Source organism: Hemiscyllium ocellatum, chromosome 31, assembly GCF_020745735.1.
Source record: "Hemiscyllium ocellatum isolate sHemOce1 chromosome 31, sHemOce1.pat.X.cur, whole genome shotgun sequence".
Taxonomy (NCBI): Eukaryota; Metazoa; Chordata; class Chondrichthyes; order Orectolobiformes; family Hemiscylliidae; genus Hemiscyllium; species Hemiscyllium ocellatum.
This window is the reverse complement of record NC_083431.1, coordinates 20,463,651-20,490,779: the sequence shown is the minus strand read 5'-3', so window position 1 is coordinate 20,490,779 and position 27,129 is coordinate 20,463,651. Positions and strand designations below refer to the sequence as shown.

The following is a 27,129-nucleotide window of genomic DNA, read 5'->3' as shown; positions in this document are numbered from 1 at the left end:
AAGCAGTTTCAAAAATGTGGGGGCTGGTACATTCTTTGCTGTTGCCAGGAAATGCCATAGACTGAGCTTGCATTTATCTTGAAATTTTGTGTGATAAATACTAAGGGATAGTTTTATTACTCAATAATCTGTCCCGTCTGTTGTTACTGTAGTTATGATGTGGAGGTGCTAGTGTTGGACTGGGCTGAACAGAGTTAAAAATCACACTGATTATAGTTCAACAGTTTTATTTAGAATTCCAAACTTTCTCAGGAGCAGCACTGTGAAAGTTAGTACTTCCAAATGGACCTGTTGGACTGTAACCTGGCGTTGTGATTTTTTTTAACTTTGCCACTGTAATTGGCATTCGTGGTTGGTGGGAGGAGAGGGTTTACTTCTGGAACAATGTGAAACAGTTCTCTATCAAATTCCTTTCTAATCCCGCCAAGGAATTCCTTTTAATCTAGGAACCTCTGCTACTTTAGTCTGGACATTTTCAGTATTGTTTTAAAATTCCAATTAATTTCTGTGACAACTTTAAGTTGCAACTGAGGCATTTCATAATATAATTTTATCATATAATTGGGCTGATTTCTTGCATACAAATGGTTTGGAGGGTAAATGCTCCAACAGATGTTTTGCCTTTTGTCCTTTTTTTTCTCTCTTCTGAAACAGCCTGTTGAAATTTTAACTGTAGGCATTTTTAAAAATGTGTTCCAGCCTCCATTCTTCCATCTCGGAGGATTGGTATGAACTTGAAGGGCCAAATGGCTTGTCTCCACACTAGGGATTCTATGATTCTTTGCAAGACATTCCATTCAAGCTTAAAATGCATCTAAACATCTCATCTCATAGGTAAATTTTTCTATATTTGAAAATGTAAACCCTTCAAAGATTCGTCCTGATTTACATAAAACGTACATCCAGTAGAGATTCCTGAACTGTTTCAAATGGAGCAATGGGCATTTAGTTCAAGATATCGTCACATTGCCTATTAATTAAATACTTAATGATTTTTACCATTGACAAGACTGAAAAGGCTTTAGAATGTTGCACATATGCCTTAAGAATTGAGTTTGCAAAATGTCAACATGCACCTTGGATTTGCATTTATTTCCCTGCTTTCAGGTTCATTATTTACCCTAAAGCCAGATGTTAGCAAGAAGTTGGACCACTGGACATGCTCATAACATTAGAGTTAAACTTGATCAGCTTTTTAATCTCTTGCCTACCTGGTGGATTAAAGACTGTGTATTTAATTGTGCACTGTCATATGACTGAAGCCCATCATTGCTGCTCATCTTTCAACTGAATTAATGTCAGTTATCAAATAACAAAGCCAGTAGCTTAAATCCTTTATTACATTGAATTAATAGTGTGTTAAACTATTGAACTTCAATTTCTTACTAATCTGTTGAGATCAGTTTTTGATGTTAGTCCGCTTCTGGTCACTCATCTTAACATTCCAGTGCATGGATTTTTGTGTTGTGAACCTGTGAAGTACTTCAGGATATCAGGGGTAACATTTGGGTGTATATAGTTCTTCCATCCCAAAAGAGTGTTTTCCTGTTCCCGGGGAGTGAGGGAGTCCAGAACTAGAAGGGATAGGTTTAGCATGAGAGGAGAAAGATATAAAAGGAACCTAAGGGGCAACTTCTTGCGTGTATGGAGTGACCTGCTAGAGGAAGTGGTGGAGGATGGTACAGTTGCAGCATTTAAAAGTCATCCGGATAGGTATATGAATAGGCAAGGCAAAAGTGAGCACTGCAGTTTAGAGTTGAGAATGTGGCGCTGGAAAAGCACAGCAGGTCAGGCAGCATTCAAGGAGCAGAAGAATCGACCATTTTGGGCAAAACCTCTTCATCAGGAATCAGGATATGAATAGAGGAAGGGTTTAAAGGCGTATTGGCCAATTACTGGCAAATGGGACTGGATTAGGTTCGGATATCTGGTCGGCACGGGTGAGTTGGACCGAAGGGTCTGTTTCCGTGCTGTACGTGTCCATGACTCTATGAAATTGTAATCTCTAAACTAAACTAATTTTAGTGAACCTAAAACTGCAAATCAATAATCTTAACCGGATGTTTTGGTGAATGGGTAGGTCGTGGTGATATGATCACTCTGGGCCACAGGCTAACATTCTGGAGTCATCTTTGAATCCCACCATTGTAGATGGTGAAATTTGAAATTGAAGCTCTTGTGATGTGGTAGTATCAGTACCTCTGAACCGGGAGGCCTGGGTTCAAGTCCCACCTTATTCAGAGACGTCTACCTCTGCCACAGCCTAGCAAAGTCAAGATTAAAATTGCTAAGCAGCGCTTCATACAATTGAGGCGAGATAGTCGTTTAAATGTCCTTTTCTTTATTATTTTGTGTTTTCTGATGTATCCCAAAACGAGGACTTGTTTGCAATGTTAATGAAGGAGGTGTACACAGTTCACCGCGTCTGCATTTTGAAGTAGAGAAGTTTTGTTTTGTGTACATCTTAAATTCTCTAACCAGTTAATGTGACATTCCTCCTTTATATCTAATTACTTGTGATGATTGTGCTTTAGAATGGGATGGATCATTTGCTGCAGTATTCTATATTTTGGTTTGCTTTACTTAAATTAGTTTTTTCTTTTTCACAGCATTAATGAGAGTTTCCTGACTGTCAAAGGAGCTGCTCTATTCTTGCCTCGAGGTAATGGCTCAACTGCACCCAGAATCAATCACCAACGCAATAAACATGCAGGTAAGTGCCATACAAAAGGAGAAATAGTTAACTTTTGACATAAAATTGTAGCAACGCTGAATTTAAGTAAAAAGTGCAAATCAATATGTTAAGATTTTTTTAATAGTCACTCAATGGATTCATGTACCCCCTGTTTCTTGTATGTTCACACCAATGCCCATTATTTTCTCTTCTGCGTGATCCTAATGCAGTTTTGTGTTCATTTCATCTGGTGTGGATTAGCCCTGTTCTACACTCAGTAACTTTCTCAGCATTCTTGTTGACAAATTGTTATTGATGCTACCATGTCTGTTAGCGTCTAGATTTAACAAAGCTGGACCATGGTTATTTATTAATAATAATGAGCATGGGAGTATATATTAAGCCATCTCATGATGGGGAACTAAGCTATTAGAAGGATGAATACTGGAACAGCTGTAATTCTTAGAACAGAAGTACAGCTAACTTCCTTTTTTCAGTTTCAAGTTTCAGGACACGGGTGAGAATTTTCACTTCAGTTCAAATGCTTTAGCAATAGCCACATGTAAGACTTGATAGCTTGCAAGATTTCATGCCTGACTCCGTCATCTTGGGAAACCAACATTTGCATTGCTCAACAATATTTCTTTGAAAGGGTTTTTATGACTTCGCAACAAGTTGTGGTCAGTTCAATGATGTAATTTGCACTGTGGCAATGTACCTTGTAATAATATCACGTCATATCCAATAACAGTAGAAATCTGCATGTTGTCTCTTATCAGGTAGTCTAATGCATATTGTAGTCTAATTTCAACAGTAGTCTAATATTTCTATTAAATATTAAAACATGTAGGGTTTCATCAAAGTTTTTTTATGACTTGTGTAACATAAATAGGAGCATTAGATTCACTTTTACGTGGTCCATTTTCTATCCTTCTATTGAACTTCAGAAATAAATGTCAGATGAAGAGGCACTCATTGCAGTCATGACCTTTTGTCAAACACTAAATCTTTAATTGAAGAAATGAAAGTAATCAACATGCTGGTATAGGCTCTTTCTTCTGTTTATCATGTATTTGTTGGTATGTAAAGTATTGAAATATTACATTGTGAAATTTGATGTGAAGTATAAAGAATTATTTTCTGTTCACGTTGTTGTGACTTCAGTAGACACTTGAAACTGACTTGGGATATTTAAAGATCCCTGTCATTTGCTTCTAAAACAAAATTGAGCCAAGTGATTGCAGTTTAAACAGAATTTTTTTTACTGAACAACAGAGCAACATAAGCTAGAAATTACTTTGGGTACTGTACTCTCATCCTAGAATCAACAGATGTTAACTGTGAATTAACAGGAAAACTGCTGCTGATCATGAATTCTACACTACAGATTAAACAGCAGATGCATCTAAGACAGGTCTTGTAAATTGGCACAACAGGTCACTCAGCATAACATTAGTCTCAGTCACAAAAGTCCTTCAAACTGTATTTTTTGCAAAGAATTTCAGCTCCTCTTCAGAACTAGCCTGGCACGTAATATTAGCCGACAATAGTTGACAATCAACCCAAATTCCACAGGCATGTCTTTGCCAAAAATGTCACGTCTGTAAAACTACATCAGTGGAAGATGTAGCTCTACCAATGTTACGTTCAAGTAAGCAGTTGCAGAGCAGTCTATTTGCTTATTCTTGGTTTCTAGATCTAGTCTGTCTTTTTCTTCTTGCCTGCACTGTATAACAGGATTATAATCTATTACCAAGTTTGAAAGTTTTAATGGTTTCAAACAGCTTCTGTCCCTCTAGAAATTTTAAGTTCTGGGTCCAGTTGCCTTGGAAACTGAAAAAGCAACTTTCCTTTAAGGTTTACTTCTTTAAATTCATTTTGTGGAACTTTGGCATCACTGGCTGGCCAGCATTGATAACCCATTCCTATTTGCCCTTGAGAGGGTGGTGGTGAGCTGCCTTGTTGAATCGCTGCAGTCCACTTGCTGTGGGTTTATCCACAATGTCAGGAGGGAGGGACTTCCAGGATTTTGACTCAACGACTGTGAAGGAGCGGCAGTATATTTCCAAGTCAAGGTGGTGAGTGGCTTGGAAGGGAACTTGCAAGTAGTGTTCCGAAGTGCCTGTTGTCCTTGTCCTTCTAGATGGAAGTGTTGTTGGGTTTAGAAGTTGCTGTTTTGCCACAATATCCCTAGCCTCCAACCTGCGCGTGTAGCCACTGAGTTTATGTGGGGAGTCCAGTTGAGTTTCTGGTCGATGGTAACCCCAAGGATGTTAACAGTGGGGTTTCAGTGATGGTAATACTGTTGAATGTCAAGGGTTGGTGGTTAGAGTGTCTCTTATTGGTGATGGTCATTTTCTGGTGTTTTTGCCACTTGTCAGCCCAAGGCTGGATATTGTCCAGATTTTGTTGCAACTGAGCATGGACTGCTTCAGTATTTGAGGCGTCGCAAATGTTGTTGAATACTGTGCAATCATCAGCAAACATTCCCGCTTCTGACCTTATAACAGAGGGAAGGCCATTGATGAAACAGCTGAGCCTAGGACACTAACCTGAGGGAGTCCTGCAGAGATGTCCTGGAGCTGAGCTGACTGACCCTCCACAACCACAACCGACTTCCTTTGTGTCAGGTATGACTCTAACCAGTGGAGTGTTTTCCCCTGATACCTATTGATTGCAGTTTTGCCGGGGCTCCTCGATGCCATACTTGGTCAAATGTGGCCTTGATGTCAAGGGCGTCACTCTCTGACCTCCCCTCTGGAATTCAGTTCTTTTTGTCCATGTTTGAACCAAGGCTGTGTTGAGATCAGGAGCTGAGTGACCCTGGCGAAACCCAAACTGGGCATCACTGAGCCCAGTGATACTGCTTGACAGCACTGTTGATGACACCTTCCATCGCTTTCCTGATGGTGGAGAGTAGACTGGGTGCTAATTGGCCAGGTTGGATTTGTCCTGCTTTTTGTATACAGGACATACTTGGGCAGTTTTCCACATTTTCGGGTAGATGCCAGTGTTGTAACTGTACTGGAAGAGCTTGACTGGAGAACGTCTTCAGTACTATTGCTGGAATGGTATCAGGGCTCATTGCCTTACAGTATCTAGTGTCTCCAGGTGTTTCTTGATATCATGTGGAGACTGGTATCTGTAATGCTGGGGAACCACTGGAGGAGCCACAGATGAATCATCCACTAGACACTTCTGACTAAATATTGTCGCGAATGCATCCGCCTGCTCTATTGCACTGATGTGCTGCGCTCCTCCATCCTTGAGGATGGGGGTATTTGTGGAGCCTCCTCTGTTGTCGACCACCATGGAAGGACTAGAGCTCCGATTTGATCTGTTGGTTGTGGGGTCACTTAGTTCTGTCTATCATTTGTTGTTTATGCCATTCGGCATACAAGTAGTCCTGTTTGGTAGCTTCACCAGGTTGACACCTCAGTTTAGGTATGACTGATGCTGCTCCTGGCATGCCCTCCTTCACTCTCCACTGAACCCATGGTTGATCCCCTGGCTTGATGGTAATAGTTGAGTGAGTGGGGAATATGCCAGGCCATGAGATTGCAGATTGTGCTAGAGTACAGTTCTGCTGTTGATGGCCCACAGTGCCTCATGGATGCCCAGTCTCGAGCTGCTAGATCGGTTCAAAGACTGTCCCATTTAGCACTGTTATAGTGTTACACAACGTGATGGAGATTATCCTCGATGTGAAGGCGAGACTTCATCTCCACAAGGGCAGTGCGGTGGTGACTTTTACTTATACTATCACAGACAAATATTTCTGCAGCCGGCAGATTAGTAAGGATGAGGTTAAGTATATTTTTTTCCTCTTGTTGGTTCCTTCACGACCTGCCACAGACCAGTCTAGCAGTTCTATCCTTTTGGACCTGACTAGCTTGATCAGTAGTCCTGATGCTGGGCCACTCTTGATGGTGGGCATTGAAATTCTCCACGCAAAAGACATTTTGTGCCCTTGCCACCCTCAGTGTTTCCTCCGTGTCCTCCAACAGGGACGAGTGCAGATTCATCAGCCAAAGGAGGATCATACATGATAATCAGTAAGATTTCCTCCCCCATGTTAAATGTGGGATCCGGAGTTGATGTCCATGATTCCCAGTGCAATCCCTTCCCGACTGTATACCACTGTCACCACCTCTGCTGGGTCTGCCCTGCCGATGGGGCAGGACGTATCCAAGGATGGTAATGGTGGTGTCTGGGGTGTTAGCTGTCATTCCATAAGAATGACTGTCAGTCAGTTGCTGGGCTAGTCTGTGAGACAGCTCTCCCAGTTTCAGCACTATCCCCCAGGTGTTGGTAAGGAGGACTTTGCTTGGTCGACAGGGCTGTTTGTATTTTTGCCATTGTCTTTTCCGGTTCCAAGGTCGATGTCACCTGGTCTATCTGGTCTCATTTCTTGACTTCCTAGCCATTTGATACAACTGAGTGGCTTGCTCAGCCAATTCAGAGGGCAGTTGAGAGTCACACATTGCATTGGCTCTGGAGTTACATGTAGGCCAGACCAGGTGAGGATAGCAGATATCCTTCCCTAAACAACATTAGTGTACCAGGTGGGTTTTTCCAACAATGAACAATAGTTCCATGGTCATCTTAAATTTTTATTGAATTCAAATTCCACCATCTGCTGTGGCGGGATTCGAACCCAAATCCCCAGAACATTATTCAGGGTTTCTGCATTAATAGTCAAGTGACAATACCACTAAGCCATGCTCTTTTCTTTTTTGGTAACGGTCTAAGTGAAATACAGCTTTGAACCGTAGATTCTATTACAACATGAATCCTTCAATGACCGTTTCAAAAAATAAACAACAGGGCAAAGGTATAGTTAAATTTATATTTATTTTACTGCAAATGTAAAAGTTTACATTCAACAATGAATTTAAAATTTCATAAGATGTACGGAAATGACTGGTTTACTGGAGGCAAAAGTCGCAATTTTTTTGTCTTGTTGACTAAACCACTTTGTAATGATTTGCAGTGTACTCATAGAATTGCTTCTCTGTTTACTATTGCCTTGTTAAAGGAGTTCAACTTTAATAATTTTACTGCTTGTATAAAAGTTATGGACCACTAAAGTAAACTACTTCATCATTTTGACAGAAAAGGTTGGAGAATCATAGTCAAGCAGCATGGAAACAGACACTTAGTCCAACCAATCCATGTTGACCATAATCCCAAATGTTACTAGTCCCCATCTGCCTGCTTCTGGTCCATATCCCTCCAAACCTTTCCTATTCGTGGACTTATCCAGATTTTTTTCTTTTAAACGTTATAACTATAACTGCATTCACTAGTACTTCTGGAAGTTCATTCAAAATGAACTACTGTGTTTTAAGCAAATAATTGTCCCTTTTATGTATTTTTTAAAACTCTTTCTCTTCTCACCTTTTAAAGATATGCCCCCAAGTCTTGGAATGCCTCGCCATAAGGAAAAGACATCTGCCAGACACCTTATCTTTGCCTCATGGTTTTCTAAAGCTCAAAAAGGTCACCCCTCAACATCCTATGCTCCAACGAAATATGTCCCAGCCTCTCCAGCCTCCCTGCATAACTCAAACCTTCCATTTCCAGCAGCATCTGAGTAAATCACTTCTGAACCCTCTCCAACTTAGTAATGACATTTCTAAAACAGAGATCAGAACTGGGCAAGTACTCCAGAAGAGGTCTTGTACAACCTCAACATAATGTCCCATCTCCTTTACTGAGCATTGAAAGTGAATGTGCTGATGAATGCCTTCTAAAGCACTCTGTCTGTATGTGATACAAACTTCAAAGAATTATATACCTGAACTCCAAGGTATATAACCTTGTTCTATAACCCTACACAAGATTGTATTTCTAATTGTATAATTATATATCCTGTTGCACCTATGATTTTCAGCAAGAATGAAAGAAGATTGCATTTCTGCTATTCTTTCCTCAGCCAGTGTTCTTTCATTTGCTAAGGTTATCATTCTCTGTGCCTCTCTCTCTCTGTGCCTCTCTCTCTCTCTCTCTCTCTGCCTCTCTCTCTCTCTGCCTCTCTCTCTCTCTGTGCCTCTCTCTCTCTGTGCCTCTCTCTCTCTGTGCCTCTCTCTCTCTGTGCCTCTCTCTCTCTGTGCCTCTCTCTCTCTGTGCCTCTCTCTCTCTGTGCCTCTCTCTCTCTGTTCCTCTCTCTCTCTGTTCCTCTCTCTCTCTGTTCCTCTCTCTCTCTGTTCCTCTCTCTCTCTGTGCCTCTCTCTCTCTGTGCCTCTCTCTCTCTGTTCCTCTCTCTCTCTGTTCCTCTCTCTCTCTGTGCCTCTCTCTCTCTGTGCCTCTCTCTCTCTGTGCCTCTCTCTCTCTGTGCCTCTCTCTCTCTGTGCCTCTCTCTCTCTCTGTGCCTCTCTCTCTCTCTCTCTCTCTCTCTCTCTCTCTCTCTGCCTCTCTCTCTCTCTCTCTCTCTCTGTGCCTCTCTCCTCCTTTGACTGCAAGAACAGAGAATTAATGATGACCTTCTATAAGTTATAATGAACTCATTAGACTTCAGCTACAGTACTGTATCTAGTTAGGTCACCAGAGGGAGGAATGTGCCTGCCTTAGAGTGCATAGTCGAGGTTTATGCAAATGGTTCCAGGAATTCAGCATCTTAGTTGGAAATTATTTTCTTAGAAAGGAGAAGGTTAAGAGGAGATATAATAAAAGTTTTCACAATCGTGAGGGGTTGATGACTAGTGTGTTTTGCAAAACAAAGGTAAAAGGTCAGAAAAATTACTTTGTGGATGGTTAGGGTATGGAATGTACTGACTGGGAATGTGAGGCCACCTTCAACTGAGGCATTCAAGAGGACATTGGATGCATATTTAAGACAATAAACCTTTTATGGCAGTAGAGGTTTGCCGGTTGATCAAATATTCTGGTTGATCAAAAGGTTCACCGATTCCATGTAACATTACTAAGTAATAGAAACGTAATGCAGAAGATGGACACATCACTGTCGTACTTTATTCACAGCATTAATAAATAATAATGCAACTTCACCTTAAATACAACCTACGGCAGAGAGCCATTTCACTCCCACCCTCAGATGACTACTTGGACTTTGTGGAGATCATGATAATTTGCAGTATTTGAGATATTTAATTTTTCCAAGTTGATCAAGAGTGTTGATTTTATAAGGTGCCAATTAAAAGAATGCGCAAGCTTGCAGGTAAAAGGCAGGACATCAATACAAAGTTAAAATACTGAGTTGGTGAGACACGATGGACCAACTGCATGTGACAATTCTGGTGATTCTGTGACTATTTGAGAATCATCAGAGAGATTCAGTAGCTAGAACAAATATTTGGTCCAAATTAATGGCAGAATATATTTCATTTTTGTTTATGCAACTCAGTTTTTTGTTCTTTTTCAAAGGAGACCTTCAACAGCACCTACAAGCGATGTTCACTCTACTTAGACCTGAAGACAACATCAGATTGGTGAGTTACCTATATAAATTTCTGTGCCATTTCACATGATGCCCTTGCCAATCAAAATGGAGCAAATCAAAATTTTACTTGGTGTAAGAAATTGTGTTTAACCTTGAATTGAACACACAATTGTGAAAGAATGCTGGGTTGATTCACTAATTCGCAAGTCTACCCGTTGCCCTTCATCCTAACTAAAGATCTATCAGAATGAATTATTTCATGGTTTTTAGTAATGTAGAATTATGGCAGCTGAATGGATGCCATTTTGGTAAAGTGTTTGCTGAAAATGTGAGAATCTGTTTAGGAACTTCCCTTTCCTAGCAATCAAAATTAACGACCATTTGTTGGTCGTCATAAGGAATCTTGTAGCAAATAATAATCTGTTGTCTGTCTAACTACCAAGACTTTTAGAGGTTTGAGTTTATAACACATTTGCCCATTTCACAGGAGACATTAAGTCCAAAACATTGATGCTGCTTTTAATTTAGTTCTTATAAAACCATATAGAGTGTTTCATAGCTTTATTTCCAACAACATGAAGCACTGTCTAGATGCTCTAGCGCCTCGATATCAAGGAAGGGTTAAAAATTTTCGTATAATGTTGGGGAGAGGAATTCTTTAGGTAACAGCCTGTAATTGTTGCACTCTTGCTGAGTTAGAAGGTTCAGGATTCAAGCTCTACTTGAGCATTTGGGTACGTTATCTCTGCTAACACTCCACTCTAGCACAAAACTGAATAACATTGTACTGTTGGAATAAGAACAAAGTGTAGAAGAAACTTGTTTCTCTGTCCAGAGTTTTGCATCCAATAACCACCTTGTGAACTAAAGAGAACTGGAAATGTGATGGGTTTTATGCTATCAAAATGATTGAAGGGAATGTGGCATAACAGTGAAGAATATTGTTGGCGAAGCCACCTTTGAAAATAAATGGTTATATCATGGTTCCTCTTGAATAGATGTAAAATATTATGGCAGAATTTGAAGGAGAATAGGGGAGTTCTGTCATGTTCCCTATTAGTGATTTGAAGATCATTTATTCAGACATTGGATCTTTTGCTCTTTGTGGGTCCATGTTGAAAGCAAAATTGTATATTGTGTTTCATTCTTTGTTGACAGTGACTACATTTAATTGACTCTGAGGCATTTTTGGGATGCAAACAAATGTATTAGGAGCTGGAATAGGCTATTCTGTCAGTCATGAAGATCATGTCTGATCTAACTGTGGCTTCAACTTCACATTTCTACCTTGACCCAATAACATTTGACTCCATTGTTGATCAAAAATCTGTCGAGCACTATTTTTAGATTGGCAACTTGGTTTAAACTGGAGAGGATTTTAATACTTGAGTCAACTAAAAACAGGACTCTCTTCCATCTTCTAGAAAAGACTCAAGACAAATAATATTAAATGATTAAGTAAACAGCTTCTGGAGCTGAGCAATGTCTTATAGTGAGACAAGAGGGTGATAAGTAGAAAACATGCAAAGTAAGGTGACTGCTTTTTGTACTTGCACCTCAGTTCCACACAATGTCCGTCCTCACAAATGTGAATTATATTAGTCTGGTTCTTTTAAACATAGCACAGAATAATGGTGTTGCCATTGGTAACAGTGCTAAAAATAATGCTTGTTGCTGTACGGATGTTTAGGAAGTTTGCTTTGTCACTGCTCCTGGGAAAACTAAGTGCACTTTAATACATGTTGTGATGGAGCAGGTGTTCATAATGTACTTGCCAAGTTTTTAAATGTGCCTCTACTGTAGACATTAATGTATTAAAGGTGTACGTCAGGAAGGTGAGAGAATACATTCTAACTCGCCCATTCCCCCCACCCCCGCAAACAGAAACACAACCATATGAATTTTGAACCTCAGAATATCTTGTTTCCCGTGCCTGACTTACATTTCCTAGCCAGCTGTTTATCCAAAACAGTCATGAGAAACAAGTAGCCAACTGCTGAAAGGCAAAGTTCAAGCCACCTGCTGGTGGTTAGGTACATTGCAGGGAATAATTAGTATAACACTAATGGGGAGAGGTGGGGTGGAGAGAAGCTAACATTATAGACCCTCTGTGTGGTAGTTGGAGAGCACTGATGATCCAAAAGGACATTGTTTAAATAAAGCCCTTTTTTTCCTTTTTGCAACAGATTTTACATCGTGCTACATTTTTGGAGACTGTTTCATTTATGCTGTTAAAATTGTCTCCATGTTTTTGTACTTTTTCGCTACCATATCAGATAGAACTTAGAACTTAGAACTTAGATTCTTATTAGCTAGATTTACTACAGTTAGACTTGGCACTGATGACCATGGCAGCCATCATAAATTGTTGTGAAAACATACCTGGTTTGCAAACTTACTGTCCTTACCTGCTCTGGCACATTTTTGACTCCAGACATCGTGCAATGTGGTTGACAAGCAAATCACCTAGTCCGAAGGCAGTTAGTGATAGGAAGCCAATTATCATTTACCCAGTGACACACATACCGCTAGGAAAAATAAAGAACAAAAGTTATCTGGTAGTACAGACCTTGAGCATTGCTAGAATAATAATGTAGTTGACACAATAGGATATTGTTGTCAAATCAAAAGGATGTTCTGCCTCTCAAATGAGTAATGTGATATGGAAATTTAAGTGCTTGTGTGATGCCAGATATTTGATTGCACATTCCAAAAACAGGCTGGTTGTATCAAACAGCACATTCCTCCAGGTTTTTGCACCAAACTAGAGGTACTTGTCTGCAGCTCACACATGCAAAACCCACAACGTTGTGCTCAACATTAGGTGAGATTCCACAATTGGACAATGTTTGTTTGTGGATAATCTTGACTTGTATGAAGAATTATGCTGACAGTATTGTCAAACCACCTAGTATATTGCATGTACTAGAAGCCACATGTTAATACCCAACCTTGTTCCTTGCAGACAGAACATGTCCACTTATACTTGTTCAAGTCAACAAAATAGATAACTGCCACATACCAAGGTACAGTGAAGTGCTGCCTTGCATGCTTTATAGGCAAATTGTACTGCACAAATGCATCAGGGTAACAGAGCAGAGTGCAGGATACAATGTTACTGCTGAGAAGGTGCAGAGAGAGATCGACATTAACATTAAAGAGGTCCATTCAGAAATCTAATAACAGTGGGGACGAAGCTGTTATTGAATTTGTTCATGCGTGTATACAAACTTTTATATCTTCGCCTGAAAAAAGAGGGTGGAAGATAGTATACCCGGGTGGAGAGGTCTTTGCTGTGGATTGCTTTCCTGATGCAATGGGAAGCAAAAATGAAGTCAGTGGATGGGAGTCTGGTTTGCATGATGGATTTGACTGTGTTCACAACTCTGTAGTTTCTTTTAGTCTTGGGAAAAGCAGTTGCCATACCATGCTTTGATGCATCCAGATAGGATGCTTTTTGTGGTGCATCTACAAAAATTTCTAAGAGTTTTTAATGTCTTGGCATATAATCGTCAACCTGCCTGTTTTAAAATGGAAACAAAAATCTGGCAGTTAACATCAATCAGTAACTGATACATTTGCAGCGACAATACTTCTACAGTCAGAGTCCACTCATCAACCAATGAGCACTGTACTCTCATACAATATAATTATTGGCTCCCCATAAATTGGTTTTCTTGCTAATTGTCCTTATGACTGTAAGATGGAACATTTTCGATTAAAATGGAAAATTTTAGATATAATGTCTCTTTTCAGCAGTTCTTAAATAAACCGTTCCAGTGTTGTTTCTGTCTATACATATTTATTTTTGCAGTCTCAACACCACAGTTAAAAGTAATCTGTAACAGGTCAGTGTTACAAAAGTTTCATTCAGTTAAGCTTGCAATGTTTATTGAACAATGTTAGTAAATGAAATATTTGTTCTGATGATGGAAAAGTGGAATTGAGTTTGAAGATCAGCCTTATTAAATAGCAAAGCAGACTCAAGATGCTGCACGATCTATCACTGCTGTTTCTTGCCAGAGACCATAATTCTATTCATTTTAAAAGAGTAATGGAAAAGGATAGACCAGATCTAAAAGTTGAAGTTCTAAACTGGAGAAAGGCCAATTTTGACAGTATTAGGCAAGAACTTTCGAAAGCTGATTGGAGGCAGATGTTCACCGGTAAAGGGACGGCTGGAAAGTGGGAAGCCTTCAGAAATGAGATAACAAGAATCCAGAGAAAGTATATTCCTGTCAGGTTGAAAGGGAAGGCTGGTATGTATAGGGAATGCTGGATAACTAAAGAAATTGAGGATTTGTTTAAGAAAAAGAAGGAAGCATATGTCAGGTATAGACAGGATAGATCAAGTGAATCCTTAAGAGTATAAAGAAAGTAGGAGTATACTTAGGGAAATCAGGAGGGCAAAATGGGGACATGAGATTGCTTTGGCAAATAGAAATAAGGTGTATCCAAAGGGTTTTTACAAATACATTAAGGACAAAAGGGTAACTACGGAGAGAATGGGGCCCCTCAGAGATCAGTAAGGCGGCCTTTGTGTGGAGCCACAGAAAATGGGGGAGATACTAAATGAATATTTTGCATCAGTGTTTACTGTGGAAAAGGATATGGAAGATATAGACTGTAGGGAAATAGATGGTGACATCTTGCAAAATGTCCAGATTACAGAGGAGGAAGTGCTGGATGTCTTGAAATGGATAAAGGTGGATAAATCCCCAGGGCCTGATGAAATGTATCTGAGAACTCTGTGGGAAGCTCGGGAAGTGATTGCTGGGCCTCTTGCTGAGATATTTGTATCATCAATAGTCACAGGTGAAGTGTCGGAAGGCTGGAGGTTGGCAAATGTGCCACTGTTTAAGAAGGGCGGTAAAGACAAGCCAGGGAACTATTGACCGGTGGGCCTGACCTCAGTGGTGGGCATGTTGTTGGAGGGAATCCTGAGGGACAGGATGTACATGTATTTGGAAAGGTAAGGACTGATTTGGGATAGTCGACATGGATTTGTGCGTGGGAAATCATGTCTCTCAAACTTGATTGAGTTCTTTTAAAGAAGTAACAAAGAAGATTGAGGGCAGAGCGGTAGATGTGATCTATATGGACTTTAGTAAGGCGTTCGACAAGGTTCCCCATGGGACACTGATTAGCAAGGTTAGATCTCATGGAATACAGGGAGAAGAAGCCATTTGGATACAAAACTGGCTCATAGGTAGAAGACAGAGGGTGGCGGTGGAGGGTTCTTTTTCAGACTGGAGGCCTGTGATCAGTAGAGTGCCACAAGGATCGGTGCTGGGCCCTCTACTTTTCATCATTTACATAAATGATTTGGATGCGAGCATAAGAGGTATAGTTAGTAAGTTTGCAGATGACACCAAAATTGGAGGTGTAGTGGACGGCGAAGAGGGTTACCTCAGATTACAACAGGATCTGGACCAGATGGTCCAATGGGCTGAGAAGTGGCAGATGGGGTTTAATTCAGATAAATGCGAGGTGCTGCATTTTGAGAAAGCAAATCTTAGCAGGACTTATACACTTAATGGTAAGGTCCTAGGGAGTGTTGCTGAACAAATGGACCTTTAGAGTGCAAGTTCATAGCTCCTTGAAAGTGGAGTCGCAGGTAGGTAGGATAGTGAAGAAGGGTTTGGTATGCTTTTCTTTATTGGTCAGAGTATTGAGTACAGGAGTTGGGAGGTCATGTTGCGGCTGTACAGGACATTGGTTAGGTTACTGTTGGAATATTGCATGCAAGTCTGGCCTCCTTCCTATCAGGAAGATATTGTGAAACTGAAAGGGTTCAGAAAAGATTTACAAGGATGTTGCTGGGGTTGGAGGATTTGAGCTACAGGGAGAGACTGAACAGGCTGGGCCTGTTTTCCCTGGAGCATCGGATGCTGAGGGGGTGACCTTATAGAGATTTACAAAATTATGAGGGGCATGGATAGGATAAATAGACAAAGTCTCTTCCCCGGGGTCAGGGAGTCCAGAACTAGAGGGCTTAGGTTTAGGGTGAGAGGGGAAAGATATAAAAGAGACCTAAGGGGCAACCTTTTCACGCAGAGGGTGGTACGTGTATGGAATGAGCTGCCAGAGGATGTGGTGGAGGCTGGTACAATTGCAACATTTAAGAGGCATTTGGATGGGTATATGAGTAGGAAGGGCTTGGAGGGATATGGGCCAGGTACTGGCAGGTGGGACTAGATTGGGTTGGGATATCTGGTTGGCATGGACAAGTTGGAACGAGGGGTCTGTTTCCATGCTGTACATCTCTACGACTATAACTGTACACAATGCCATTCATGTCTGTGAATTCTTCTGGTTTCTTATTGTTATAGTAAACAAAACGTAGATTCACTTTTAACAGAAATCACATTTTAATTTGTTTTTTTTTCATCTGTTACCATGATTAATCCAACAAATGAACTGGATAATTAGCAATAGCTGTAAACTTATTTGTATTGATGGCATGATGGCCAAAAGCATTTCGCATGTCAGTTGACTTGCATTCAGAGCAGTTCATTGAAATGAATATACTGGAAATTTGTCCCCATGTTGGAAAGGATAAGTTGACTTAATGGATTTGGTTTTGTTGAAACAAAACTTAAAAATGTCAGCCTTCTTTGAGCAAGTTTTCTTTTGAATAATTCCAGGCTGTACGGTTGGAAAGTGCATACCTGGAACTGACGCGGTACATGGTGGTAGTTTCCACCAATGGTAGACAAGATACTGAGGAAAGTATTGTTTTGGGAATGGATTTCTTCAAGGATAGGTAAGAGAACTTCATGCTTAATCTGTTGCTATTTTACCAGCATACCTAAGTAATAACAGAATTTTTAATGTTGCTAAATATAGTGAAGACATTCGACTGGCATAATAAATTCTGAAACGGATAATGCAGAACAAACATTTGAGGTGATTAAGGTAACACAATTAACCATAAGAGGAGTTGTTACTTTTTGTCATACCTGAACCCTCTGGAACAACTGCCATGTTATGTTACAGAATGCTTGTTTTGTATAGACTTCATTTATTCATGTATGCAGTATTTTTATTGTTAAATGCTTTATCTGAAGGTGGCACAGTTCAATGATTTGGTAAATACTTTCAGTCAACATAATTTTGGAATTAATGATTTGATTTTAGCCATTATTGGACCATTTAGATATTATTTTTAAAAATGCTTATGAATACGGTATTCTGTTCAAATATTCTAATTTTAATTAGGCAGATTATTTATTTGGATTATGTGAAATGAGTCTTTGATTTTGTTTTTGCTCCTTTGGCATTGTAGTTTAGTTTATCTTGTCTCTGAATCTCTGGCCCTCTCCCCAGTTTATTTAAACTTATTCTAGCACTGGTATCATTTTTTTTTAACCAGCAATTTAATATTTTGTTTTTGTTGTGCTGTAGTATCTATTTTCCAGTATACTTGTATTGCCAATATACTTGTATTTGAGCCCATTTATGCAAGATTATGTAACCAATCTAAAATAATCTTTAGATATGCTTTACAAGAATCAGAACTGAAACAGCACATTTAATAGTGTCTGAAGTCAGAACCTTAAGAGATTAAACTGGCTTGAGTCTCTGCACTGGAGCATTTAAGTTGCGTTCATAAAGTTCAGAAAGCTTGGTCAGAAAACCACCATCAAATGATGCCGACTTCAGAGATATTAGTGTTAAAGAATAAGAGAAAATTGTAAACGTTGCTTATGACATAACTAATCTTAGTGTAGCGTGCTTTGTCTTGTGATAACGGCTTGAGGCACCTTATGCACTTAAATTTTTGTTGTCAGTGAACAGTTATAGGCTTTAATCAATGATGTTCTATCATAAGGCTGAAAACATTGTTCTAAAGATCTTCCTGCAGTAGCTATTTCTAATTTAACTGAACAATATGCAGTATTAAATACACTTCAAATTCTGTGACCAAGAAAATATAAAGTGCCGTATCTGTCGGGTTCATGTTGATAAATGGCTGCTTGTTGCTATGTAAATAAGACAACACACACTCTTTTTATAGTTCCTTGGATGGGATTGGTAATTCTTGAACGTCATCCTGTTACAAGGTGCAATTAGAAATAGTTTAAGCATGTGGCTGGGGGAGGAAGTAAGAATAACCTCTGATCATTGGGAGCTTTTTATAAAACTTTCCATGAGCTCATTTTGTGCAGTCAACCTAAGTTATTTGTGTTGACTCTGTTCCTGAGCCCTGCAGCTCTCTTTAGCAATGCTATGTATTAACTACAAGGAACATGGTTTCCAGACTTGATTGTACATGTGATTATGCTAAATTCTACATCATTTGATGGAATGTTAAAAGTGTATATTACATTATACTTGCAGTGCCTGGTTCAAACATCATCTGCATGCCTCAAAACCCAGTGTTTGGAAAGAATTGTGTCTAGACCTGGTGTATCTCTGTATTGCCTGGCCTTTGGGTAAAGCTAATATTAAGGTGATCCACTACGGAATAAAAATAGTTATGGATTAGGAACAATACACTGAAAAAATAATCACATATTTCCTCGGACAAGCCAGTTGCTTTTTATCTATTGACATTGAATCTATAGCTGAATACCTAATTTTTTTTGACATACGAAAGTTTGCCCACTTTTGTTCTTCTTGCATTATAAATATTTAGCTTTATTTTATTTAATTTTGAAAGCAACTATTCCACTGTGAAATCTGGTGCCAGGCTACTTGTGGGTGTATTTATACCACAAAATGTCTGCTGCTACTGATATTGCTATCCAACTGGAATGCTGAGGATTTGCTGAATGGATAGGAGTAGTTTCTGATCTATATTTTCACTTTCACGCATCATTTCCTACTTGAACCCAAAAGTCACCAGGATGGTAAAGTAAACAAATGCATTAGTGCCAAAACAACATGAGAAAGGAGCTTACTGCCTGTTCTTTTTTTAAAAACACAAATCATTTTACAATAAGCTGTTCTCTTAATATGTCTTTTACCATAGCTAAAATCAAAATAATGACTAATTTTTAGGTGTTCATAAAACTTAACCTGGCAAAGTAAATGCTTTTTTTTGCCATATCATTTTTTGAATTTGTTCGCAGAGGTAGTTGATGCTGACTGGGCTATGTTTATGATTTAACCCTAGTTTCCCTTAGAAGTTAGTTAATGGCCACCTTTTAATTGCTGCAGTCCTTGTGAAGGTGCTATATAATTAGGCATTGAATTCTTAGATTTTTGATCCAAAGGTGAATGGCAATTATATACTCAATTCAGAATTGTAGGAAACCTGAAAAGGGACTTGATTTTTTTTTGTATGATTTAGTTAAAAGGTCAGAGCCTCAATTCTGAAGGATGCAGATGTGGTTGTGATTATTTATATTTATGGGTAAGCATGGAAAGACCAACATGATTTTGAACTGTAACTGGTTTTTGAAAGAGAACTGTGGGTCACCATATGTAAGAATGCAGTAAAGTTTTGTTGTATGTAAATATTATTACTTTATCAAAGATGGAAAAACTGTCCTCTTTCTTTCTGATTTAAAAACTGAGGAGTATGAAATGGGAGCTATGTTTCAGAATTAGGTCCAAATGGTCTACTCTAGTTACAATCTATATGTAGTTTTAAGGTTTATATTATTTGTGGCTTCTTGTAGTAGCTTCTGTAGAAAATATCTGCATAAAGTACTGTGCAACAAAGTATAGAGAAACCATACTAATTTTAGATTATGTTATCTTTGCAGCAGTACTTGCACAATGGGCCTAGTTCTTCCCTTATGGAGTGACACATTGATCCATTTGGATGGCGATGGGTAAGTACACTGGGTGCCTAACATCTAATCTTGACTAGTGAAACCTTGAGAATCTAGTACCAAGTGCCAAGTAGTAAAATTCTTTTAATTCCATGATACTGCCTTCAAGACAGCACAAAGGAAAGGCATTTGTTACTGCTAATATGTAAGGAGTCTATCTGAGAGAAATTGACAAGACATATCAGTGGGAATTCTTGCCCAATCCAACCATCCTTGATTCAAGTTTGTGTTCCTTAATTCATGTACTGATGCATAGATGCTTCAAATTCATTTGTGCTGTCTACATAGTTTACACAAAGTTTCATCGTTGCTTCTCAGATCTGCCACAAGGAAATCTGGACATCCTGTCTTTAGTCAAGATAGTCAATTTTTTTAAAAGATATTGAGTGGAAGGAATTAGTTTTCACCACAGCTAAAAGATGTAATTACAGGCTCAAATTATTTAGAGTTAACTTTCTGAATCCTTGTACATTCTGTATATTTCCTAAAAAAAAATTTAAATAAAAACACTAGTCTGATCAAACTTTGGAGTGCTGTGGATAGTTCAGGTATTGCAGTGTCCGAAACCAGGTAAATTAGCTTGTAATGCAGATTGAAATTGGAGGGTACGATATTGTGGGTATCACCATGATGTGCCTGTGAGGGGATCAGGACTTGGACCTAAATATCCAAGGACAGGCAGAGGGGACAGGGTTGCCTTGTTAGTGAGAACTTAAATCAATAGCAAGCACTAGAATCTAATTTATGTGGTTGGGGAACCTAGTAGTAGTCCAGATGTGGGAAAGAGAATAAATTAAATTAGAAGGAAAGTACTATTAAAATAATCACAGGGGACCTCAATATTCAGGTGGACTGGGAAAATCAGGTTGGTAATGGATTTTTTTTTTTGAAGCAGCTTGTCCTAAAGCCAACTGGGAACTGGCAATTCTGGATTTAGTGATGTGTAGTGAGGCAAACTTGATCAGGGAGCTTAAGAGGAAGGAACCTCAAAGAGGGCAGTGATACAGTTCACCATTCCGTTTGAGAGAGAGAAGCTAGAATCAGATATAACAGTATTACAATTGAGTAAGCGTGACTATAAAGGCATGAGTGAGAAGCTGACCAGAATTGATTGGAAGGAGAGCCTCGCAGGGAAGTCTGTGGAGCTGCAAGAATATCTATGGTTAATTTAGGAGGCACAGCAGAAAATCATCCTAAGGAGGAAGGAACATACTAAGGGGAGGATAAGGCAAGCATGGTTGAGAAGGAAAGGAACCGCATTAAAGAAAAAGCAAACAATGGTTGAATACTGGAATGTCAGAGGATTGGGAACCCTTTAAAATCCAGCTGAGAATGACTAAAAAAGCAATGGGGATGGGGGGAAGGGGTGCGAATATGAAATAAAACGATAAGCTAGCTAGTAATCTAAAAGGAGATACCTTTTTTAAAAAAATGGCAAGATTGGCATTGGGCTGCTGGAAAGTGAGGCTGGAGAAGTAGTAATGGGGACTAAAGAAATGACAGAGGAACTGATTAGGTACTTTGCATCAGTTTTGAGTGGAAGACCAGAATTTTGAGAGTCCGGGGTGAGAGATGTGTGTAGTGGCCGTCACTTAGGTGCTGGGCAAGTTGTAAGATCTGAAGGTGAAGAAATCCAGATGAGATGGACTACAGAGTTCTGAAGGAGATAGTTGAGATTGGAGAGGTATTGGTGGTCTTTTAGGAATCACTGGAGTCAGGGAGTGTCCCAGAGGACTGGAAAATGGCTAATGCAACACCCCTGTTTAAGAAGGGAAAGAAGCAGAAGATAGGAAATTTCAGGTCAGTTAGCCTGACCTCAGGTGTTGGTAAGATTTGAGAGTCCATTATTAAGGATGAAATTGCAGAGTACTTGGAAGTGCATGGGAAGATCGGGCTGAGTCAGCACAACTTTGTCAAGGGGAGGTCGTGCCTGACAACTTATTTACAATTCTTTGAGGTGATAGCTAGCAAATTAGATGAGGGGAGCCAGTGGACACTATTTAAATTTCTAGAAGACCTTTGACAAGATGTGGTACAGGAGGCTGCTAAATAAGATAAGGGTCAATGGTGTTAGGGGCAAGGTACTGGCATGGATAGAGGATTAGCTGACTGGCTGCAGGCAGTGAGGATAAAGGAGTCATTTTCAGAATGGCAGCTGGTGACTAGTGGATTTCTACAGTATTAGGATCACAAGTAATCACTATGCATTTAAGGATCTGGACTAAGGGTGTTGTTGCTAAGTTTGCAGATAACAAAAGATGGGTGGAGAGATGAGTAGTACTGAGGAAGTGGGGGGGCTGTGGAATGACTTGGACAGCCTAGGAGAGTGGCCAACGAAGTGGCAGATGGAATACAAATGTGAGGTTATGCACGTTGATAGGATGAATAGTGGATTGGACTATTTTCTAAATGGGGAAAGGCTTTGGAAAAGTGAAGCACAAAGGGATTTTGGAGTCCTCGCTCAGGATTCTCTTACAGTTAACATGCAGGTTCATTTGGGAGTTAGGAAGGCAAATGAAAATTCAGCATTCATTTCAAGTGGGTTAGAATACAAGAACAGACATACTGATGAGTCTGTATATGACTCTGGTCTAGCTGCATTTGGAATATTGTGAGCATACGTCAGGAAGGATGTGATTGCATTAGAAGGGCTTCAGAGGAGGTTTGTAATACTGATTGCAGACATGAAGGGCTTGATATATGAGCAGCGGTTGTGCACTCTGGATCTGTATAAGTTGAAGTTTAGAATGATATGAGGGTGTCTGGTTGAAACTTGGAGAATACTGAAAGGTTTGAATAGCGTGAATGTTGAGAAGATGTTTCTAATAGTAAGAGAGACCAGGAGCCAAGGGTGCAGCATCAGAGTGAAGGGGTGACCCTTCAGAACTGAGATGAGGAGGAATTTCTTCCAGAGGGTGGTGAATTCGTGGAGCTCATCGTCGCAAAAGTTTGTGGAGACCAAGTCAATGTATTTAAGATAGCATATATAGTTTCTTGACCAGTAAGGGAATCAAGGGTTATGGAGAAAAGGCAGGTGAATAGGGTTGATCAACATACCTATCATAATCGAATGGTGGAACAGGCTGGTTGAGGTGAATGTCCAAATTTTGCTCCTAGATGTTATGGTCATTTTTTTTCTTTGTCTTTCTGTCTCAAGGGGATTCAGTGTGTCAACAGTGAACAGAATTCACATCTTTAAACCTGTGTCTGTACAAGCAATGTGGTAAGGATTTATTGAACATAGTCTTTGTACATTTTCCATTGTTCATTTGAAGCTTTCCTCCAGTAGCAATTTGTTAACGAAGTTTCAGCTAAAAGATGGTTTTGTATTCTCAAATAACATGGCAATTGTTTTACAGCACTTATATATTTATATGCGGCTACAGAAAGAAACAGGGTGAAGAAGAAGGGCAGTGAATGTAAGGAGCAGTTGATTATTTGGTTGAGGGAATCCTGTAAACGACGAAATTCTTCTATTGTTTGTGGATTTTAGCTATATGCTGATGAGTTTAAACAGTTATAGTACATTATACATTTTTCTCACTGCCCTTTACAGACACCCAACCCCAGTGAAGCATCACTCCTATCTCCATTCTAGTTTCTCATTCAACTGATGCAAATGTTTCTTTTTGGCGACTTTCTGCACAATTCACCAGAAGAGATTCTGTCTTTTCCTGAAACACAAAGGGACCTATCAATATCTCCCTGACTTTATTACTTTGAGACTGCTGAACAGTTTATCTGTTGGTGTGCATCTCTTGTCCTGAACTGAATCTGCTTATGGCTTCTGTTCTGTTGTCTCCAGATTGTATGAGCTTTAATTGGTAAACATTTCAATTATCGTACCAGGTGGCTTGCTTGTCATTTTTCTTGAGTTACATGGCTCTTTTGGAAAGGCTGTTTTAATCCTTTAAGAGCCACTCATGGTAATAAAAACCAAAAACCCATTTAACTCCAACTTCCAACTTCCTTAATCCTATATTACAAACCTACATCACATGAGACGTGTTTTTCATTTGGTGTTGAGATATATATACATACACAGTTAAGTGTAAATACAGATGCTAAGTGCATATACCAAGTCCTGTTATAGCGGCAGTGTTAATGTACAGTGACTTAAAATGGGGACTTGGTGTACTTCCTTTGTTGATGTACAACTAAAGGACTCTTTATTTTTGATATCATTACTGGCAAAATAAAATTTTAATTTCTTAAGTACTTTGAAAGATCCTTTGATCTGTGACACTGACTATGTAAATTATTTATATTTTCAGGTCAGCTTTGCAAAGTTTGCACAAAGCCTGTGAGATTGCCAGGACGCACAACTACTACCCTGGGAGTCTTTATTTAACATGGATCAGTTATTATGAGAGTCGTATTAATTCTAACCAGGCCTTCATTAATGAGTGGAATGCTATGCAGGATGTGCAGTCTCATCGCTCTGATTCACCTGTCCTCTTTACTGATGTGTATGTACTTTTTATTACTGTATCTTTTTGAGGTCGTAGTTTGCTGTTTTTAAAAAAAAAGCCTTTTCACTCTGTGAAGCTAAAATGATGTGTATTTGATTCAGTTGAATGACAAAACAAGCTTCATGGAATAAATATATTTCCCTCCCCATCCCTATCCACTTTCCATAAAGACCGTTCCCTGAACAGCCCCGAACAGCCCTCCCAGCACCTTCCCCTGCCACCGTAGGAATTGCAAAACCTGTGCCCACACCTCTCCCCTCATCTCTGTCCAAGGCCCCAAAGGAGCCTTCCACATCCATCAAAGCTTCACCTGCACTTCCACACATGCCACTTAGTGCATCCATTGTTCCTGATGCGTTATACTGTACACTGGGGAGATTGGAAGCCTACTTTCAGAGCACTTCAGAGAACATCTCCGGGACACCCGCACCAATCAACTCCACCGCCCAGTGGTCGAACATTTCAACTCCTCCCACTCTGCTGAGGGCATGCAGGTCCTGGGCCGCCTCCACTGCCACTCCCTTACCACCTGACGCCCGGAGGAAGAAAATCACCTCTTCTCCCTCAGAACCCTTCAACCCCATGGCATCAATGTGTGCTTCACCAGTTTCCTCATTTTCTCCTCCCCCCACCTTACCCTAGTTCTAACCTTCCAGCTCAGCATCGTCCTCATGATCTATCCCACCTATCTGCTCCACCCTCCTCTCTGACCTATCACCTTTACCCCACCTCCATCCACCTACTGCACTCTCAGCTGCCTCCCCTCCCATCCCCCAGCCCCAACCCCCTCACATTTATCTCTCCAGTCCTGAGGCTCCTGATGAAGGACTTTTACCTGAAACGTCGATTTTCCTGCTCCTCGAATGTTGCCTGCCATGCTGTGCCTTTCTGGTACCATTCTAATCTTTACCCTTCATGGAATAAATCGCATACCCCCTTTACTGTATTCCAAGAACAAGGCAGTGGATTTAATTTTGTTTCATTCTAGCCAAGTGAGCACAGGCACAATGAATCTGTGGCCTCATTTAGTGCTGTCAACTTCTATTTCAGCTGAATTTTCCCTTTAAACCCATGTTAAAGAATTTGAATTATCATAGGTATTATCCCTATAGTAAAATATAAATGCTTAAACCCTTCAATAGAGATGTTCATATTTAGGCATTTACATCTGGTGCAATTATTTCCTAAAGTGTTGTAGTTAAAAGGAGAGATTTTTATTCCTCATGAGACTAAAGATAATGCATTCTCTTAACATTTCAATCTTAATCCATATGGATTTCTTAGGAATGCGTATTTTCATTGAGAATAAAAGGGAAGAATGGAATAAGCTATTAGCAAAAGTTACCTTGAAAGAATATTTGCATATGCATTGCATACTATCTGTCTTTCTGTAGCCTTAGTGACTGCAAATTTGTTTGCCATTATTGCATCACCTATAATTATAAAGGTAAAATATGTTCATAGTTGGGAAAATTTACAGCTGCAACTGGCAAGGTCCCAATAGACCCAACATCCTGTGCCACACAATTCTACTATCCAGTGTTCAAAAGGCATTCAATATATTGCATACTTGTTAAATAGAGAGGCAGAACATGATCACAGCCAAAGCACCATGAGTGATTATTATGGGTTAGGCCAGGGAGGGAGAGGGACTGTGTATGTTTTTTCCTTTTGCGACCTTTTCAGATTTACAAAGATGACTTTCCTGTTTTGTTATATGAAATCTGATTTCAAACAGTTCATGTTACCCTTTAACAGTGACTTGCTGATTTTACGTTTCAATTTTGGATTGTGAGGTATAGACCAGGAAGATTTCTGTATTTAAAGAGACCTTCTTTTCTAAAGCCTTATATCCTAATTGTTTGAAATATCATCAAGAATGCACATGAATTATGCTGAATTGCAAATGATGTTTCACTGGCAAAAGAACCATCAAGAGCCAGTTTATTTAGGTTTCTGGTTCTTTTGTTGATATTTTCTATCTTTTATTCTCCCTCAAATGTAAGCAAAGCTATACACCTAATACAGTACTAATCATTGGCCAATTAATAATGATGTATAGACGTACCAGTTGTTTTGAATTTGTCGCCCGCTCCTTTAATCAACAAGTTGCACCTGTTTCGGTATCTTGGCATTCCCGTTCCATGCGCCAAGTTCCTGGAGAAAACTTGGAAAGAGAAAATCTATAATAACCCTGAGAAGTATTGACTGTTTACCATTAAAATAACAATTCATTCCTACTCTATAGCACAGGGGTTTTCCTGTCTGTCAGCCACGTCTGCTGACACATTCAATGGCGCATATAAATAAAATGTAGCCATGTATTGCCATCACTATTCAATACATCTTAATTTATTAGGCTTGTGAATAGCCTACATAGTGCCATTAAAAAAAAAATGGTGAACTGGATGAAATAGCTGAGTAGAAGATAAAATATTTAGTTGAAAAATTTTCCCTTCTTTGATTCTAGATATATTAATTTCTTCTCATGTGCATTATTAGTAGTAAGCTGGTAAGCAATCAAGAACTCTAATTTCTTGCATCTGAGCATTCTCCCACTAGTGGTTCAGAAAAAAGACTCCCAAGCATGACAGTCTTTGCTGATTAGTAATACTATTTTTACTAACTGTGATAAGAATTTAGGCACTGCAGATAGCATGTCAAGCAGACACCATCTACTTCCTTATTAGGAAGCTAAAGATGCACCGTTTCTGCGGGAGGTGAACAAATGTGACACTGTTAGTTGTAAATATGGGGGTTTAAAATCTAAAGATATCATATTAAAATTAATGTTCA

The 27,129-nt window shown here is 39.5% G+C and overlaps 1 protein-coding gene across 4 annotated transcripts in view; it reads left to right on the top strand.

The window, feature by feature from the left end:
- Positions 1-27,129, top strand: part of ssh2a (slingshot protein phosphatase 2a) — a 172,327-nt gene that overhangs the window by 111,353 nt on the left and 33,845 nt on the right. For 2 of the 4 annotated variants that reach the window (XM_060847942.1, XM_060847941.1), the window contains 6 exons: positions 2,610-2,713; positions 10,061-10,125; positions 16,724-16,842; positions 19,793-19,861; positions 23,019-23,084; positions 24,136-24,330. In XM_060847942.1, coding sequence (XP_060703925.1) covers positions 2,610-2,713; positions 10,061-10,125; positions 16,724-16,842; positions 19,793-19,861; positions 23,019-23,084; positions 24,136-24,330 — 618 coding nt within the window. Of the gene's footprint in view, positions 1-2,609; positions 2,714-5,214; positions 5,305-10,060; positions 10,126-16,723; positions 16,843-19,792; positions 19,862-23,018; positions 23,085-24,135; positions 24,331-27,129 lie in introns of those variants that run through there. The other 2 variants (XM_060847943.1, XM_060847944.1) reach the window with 2 other exon arrangements.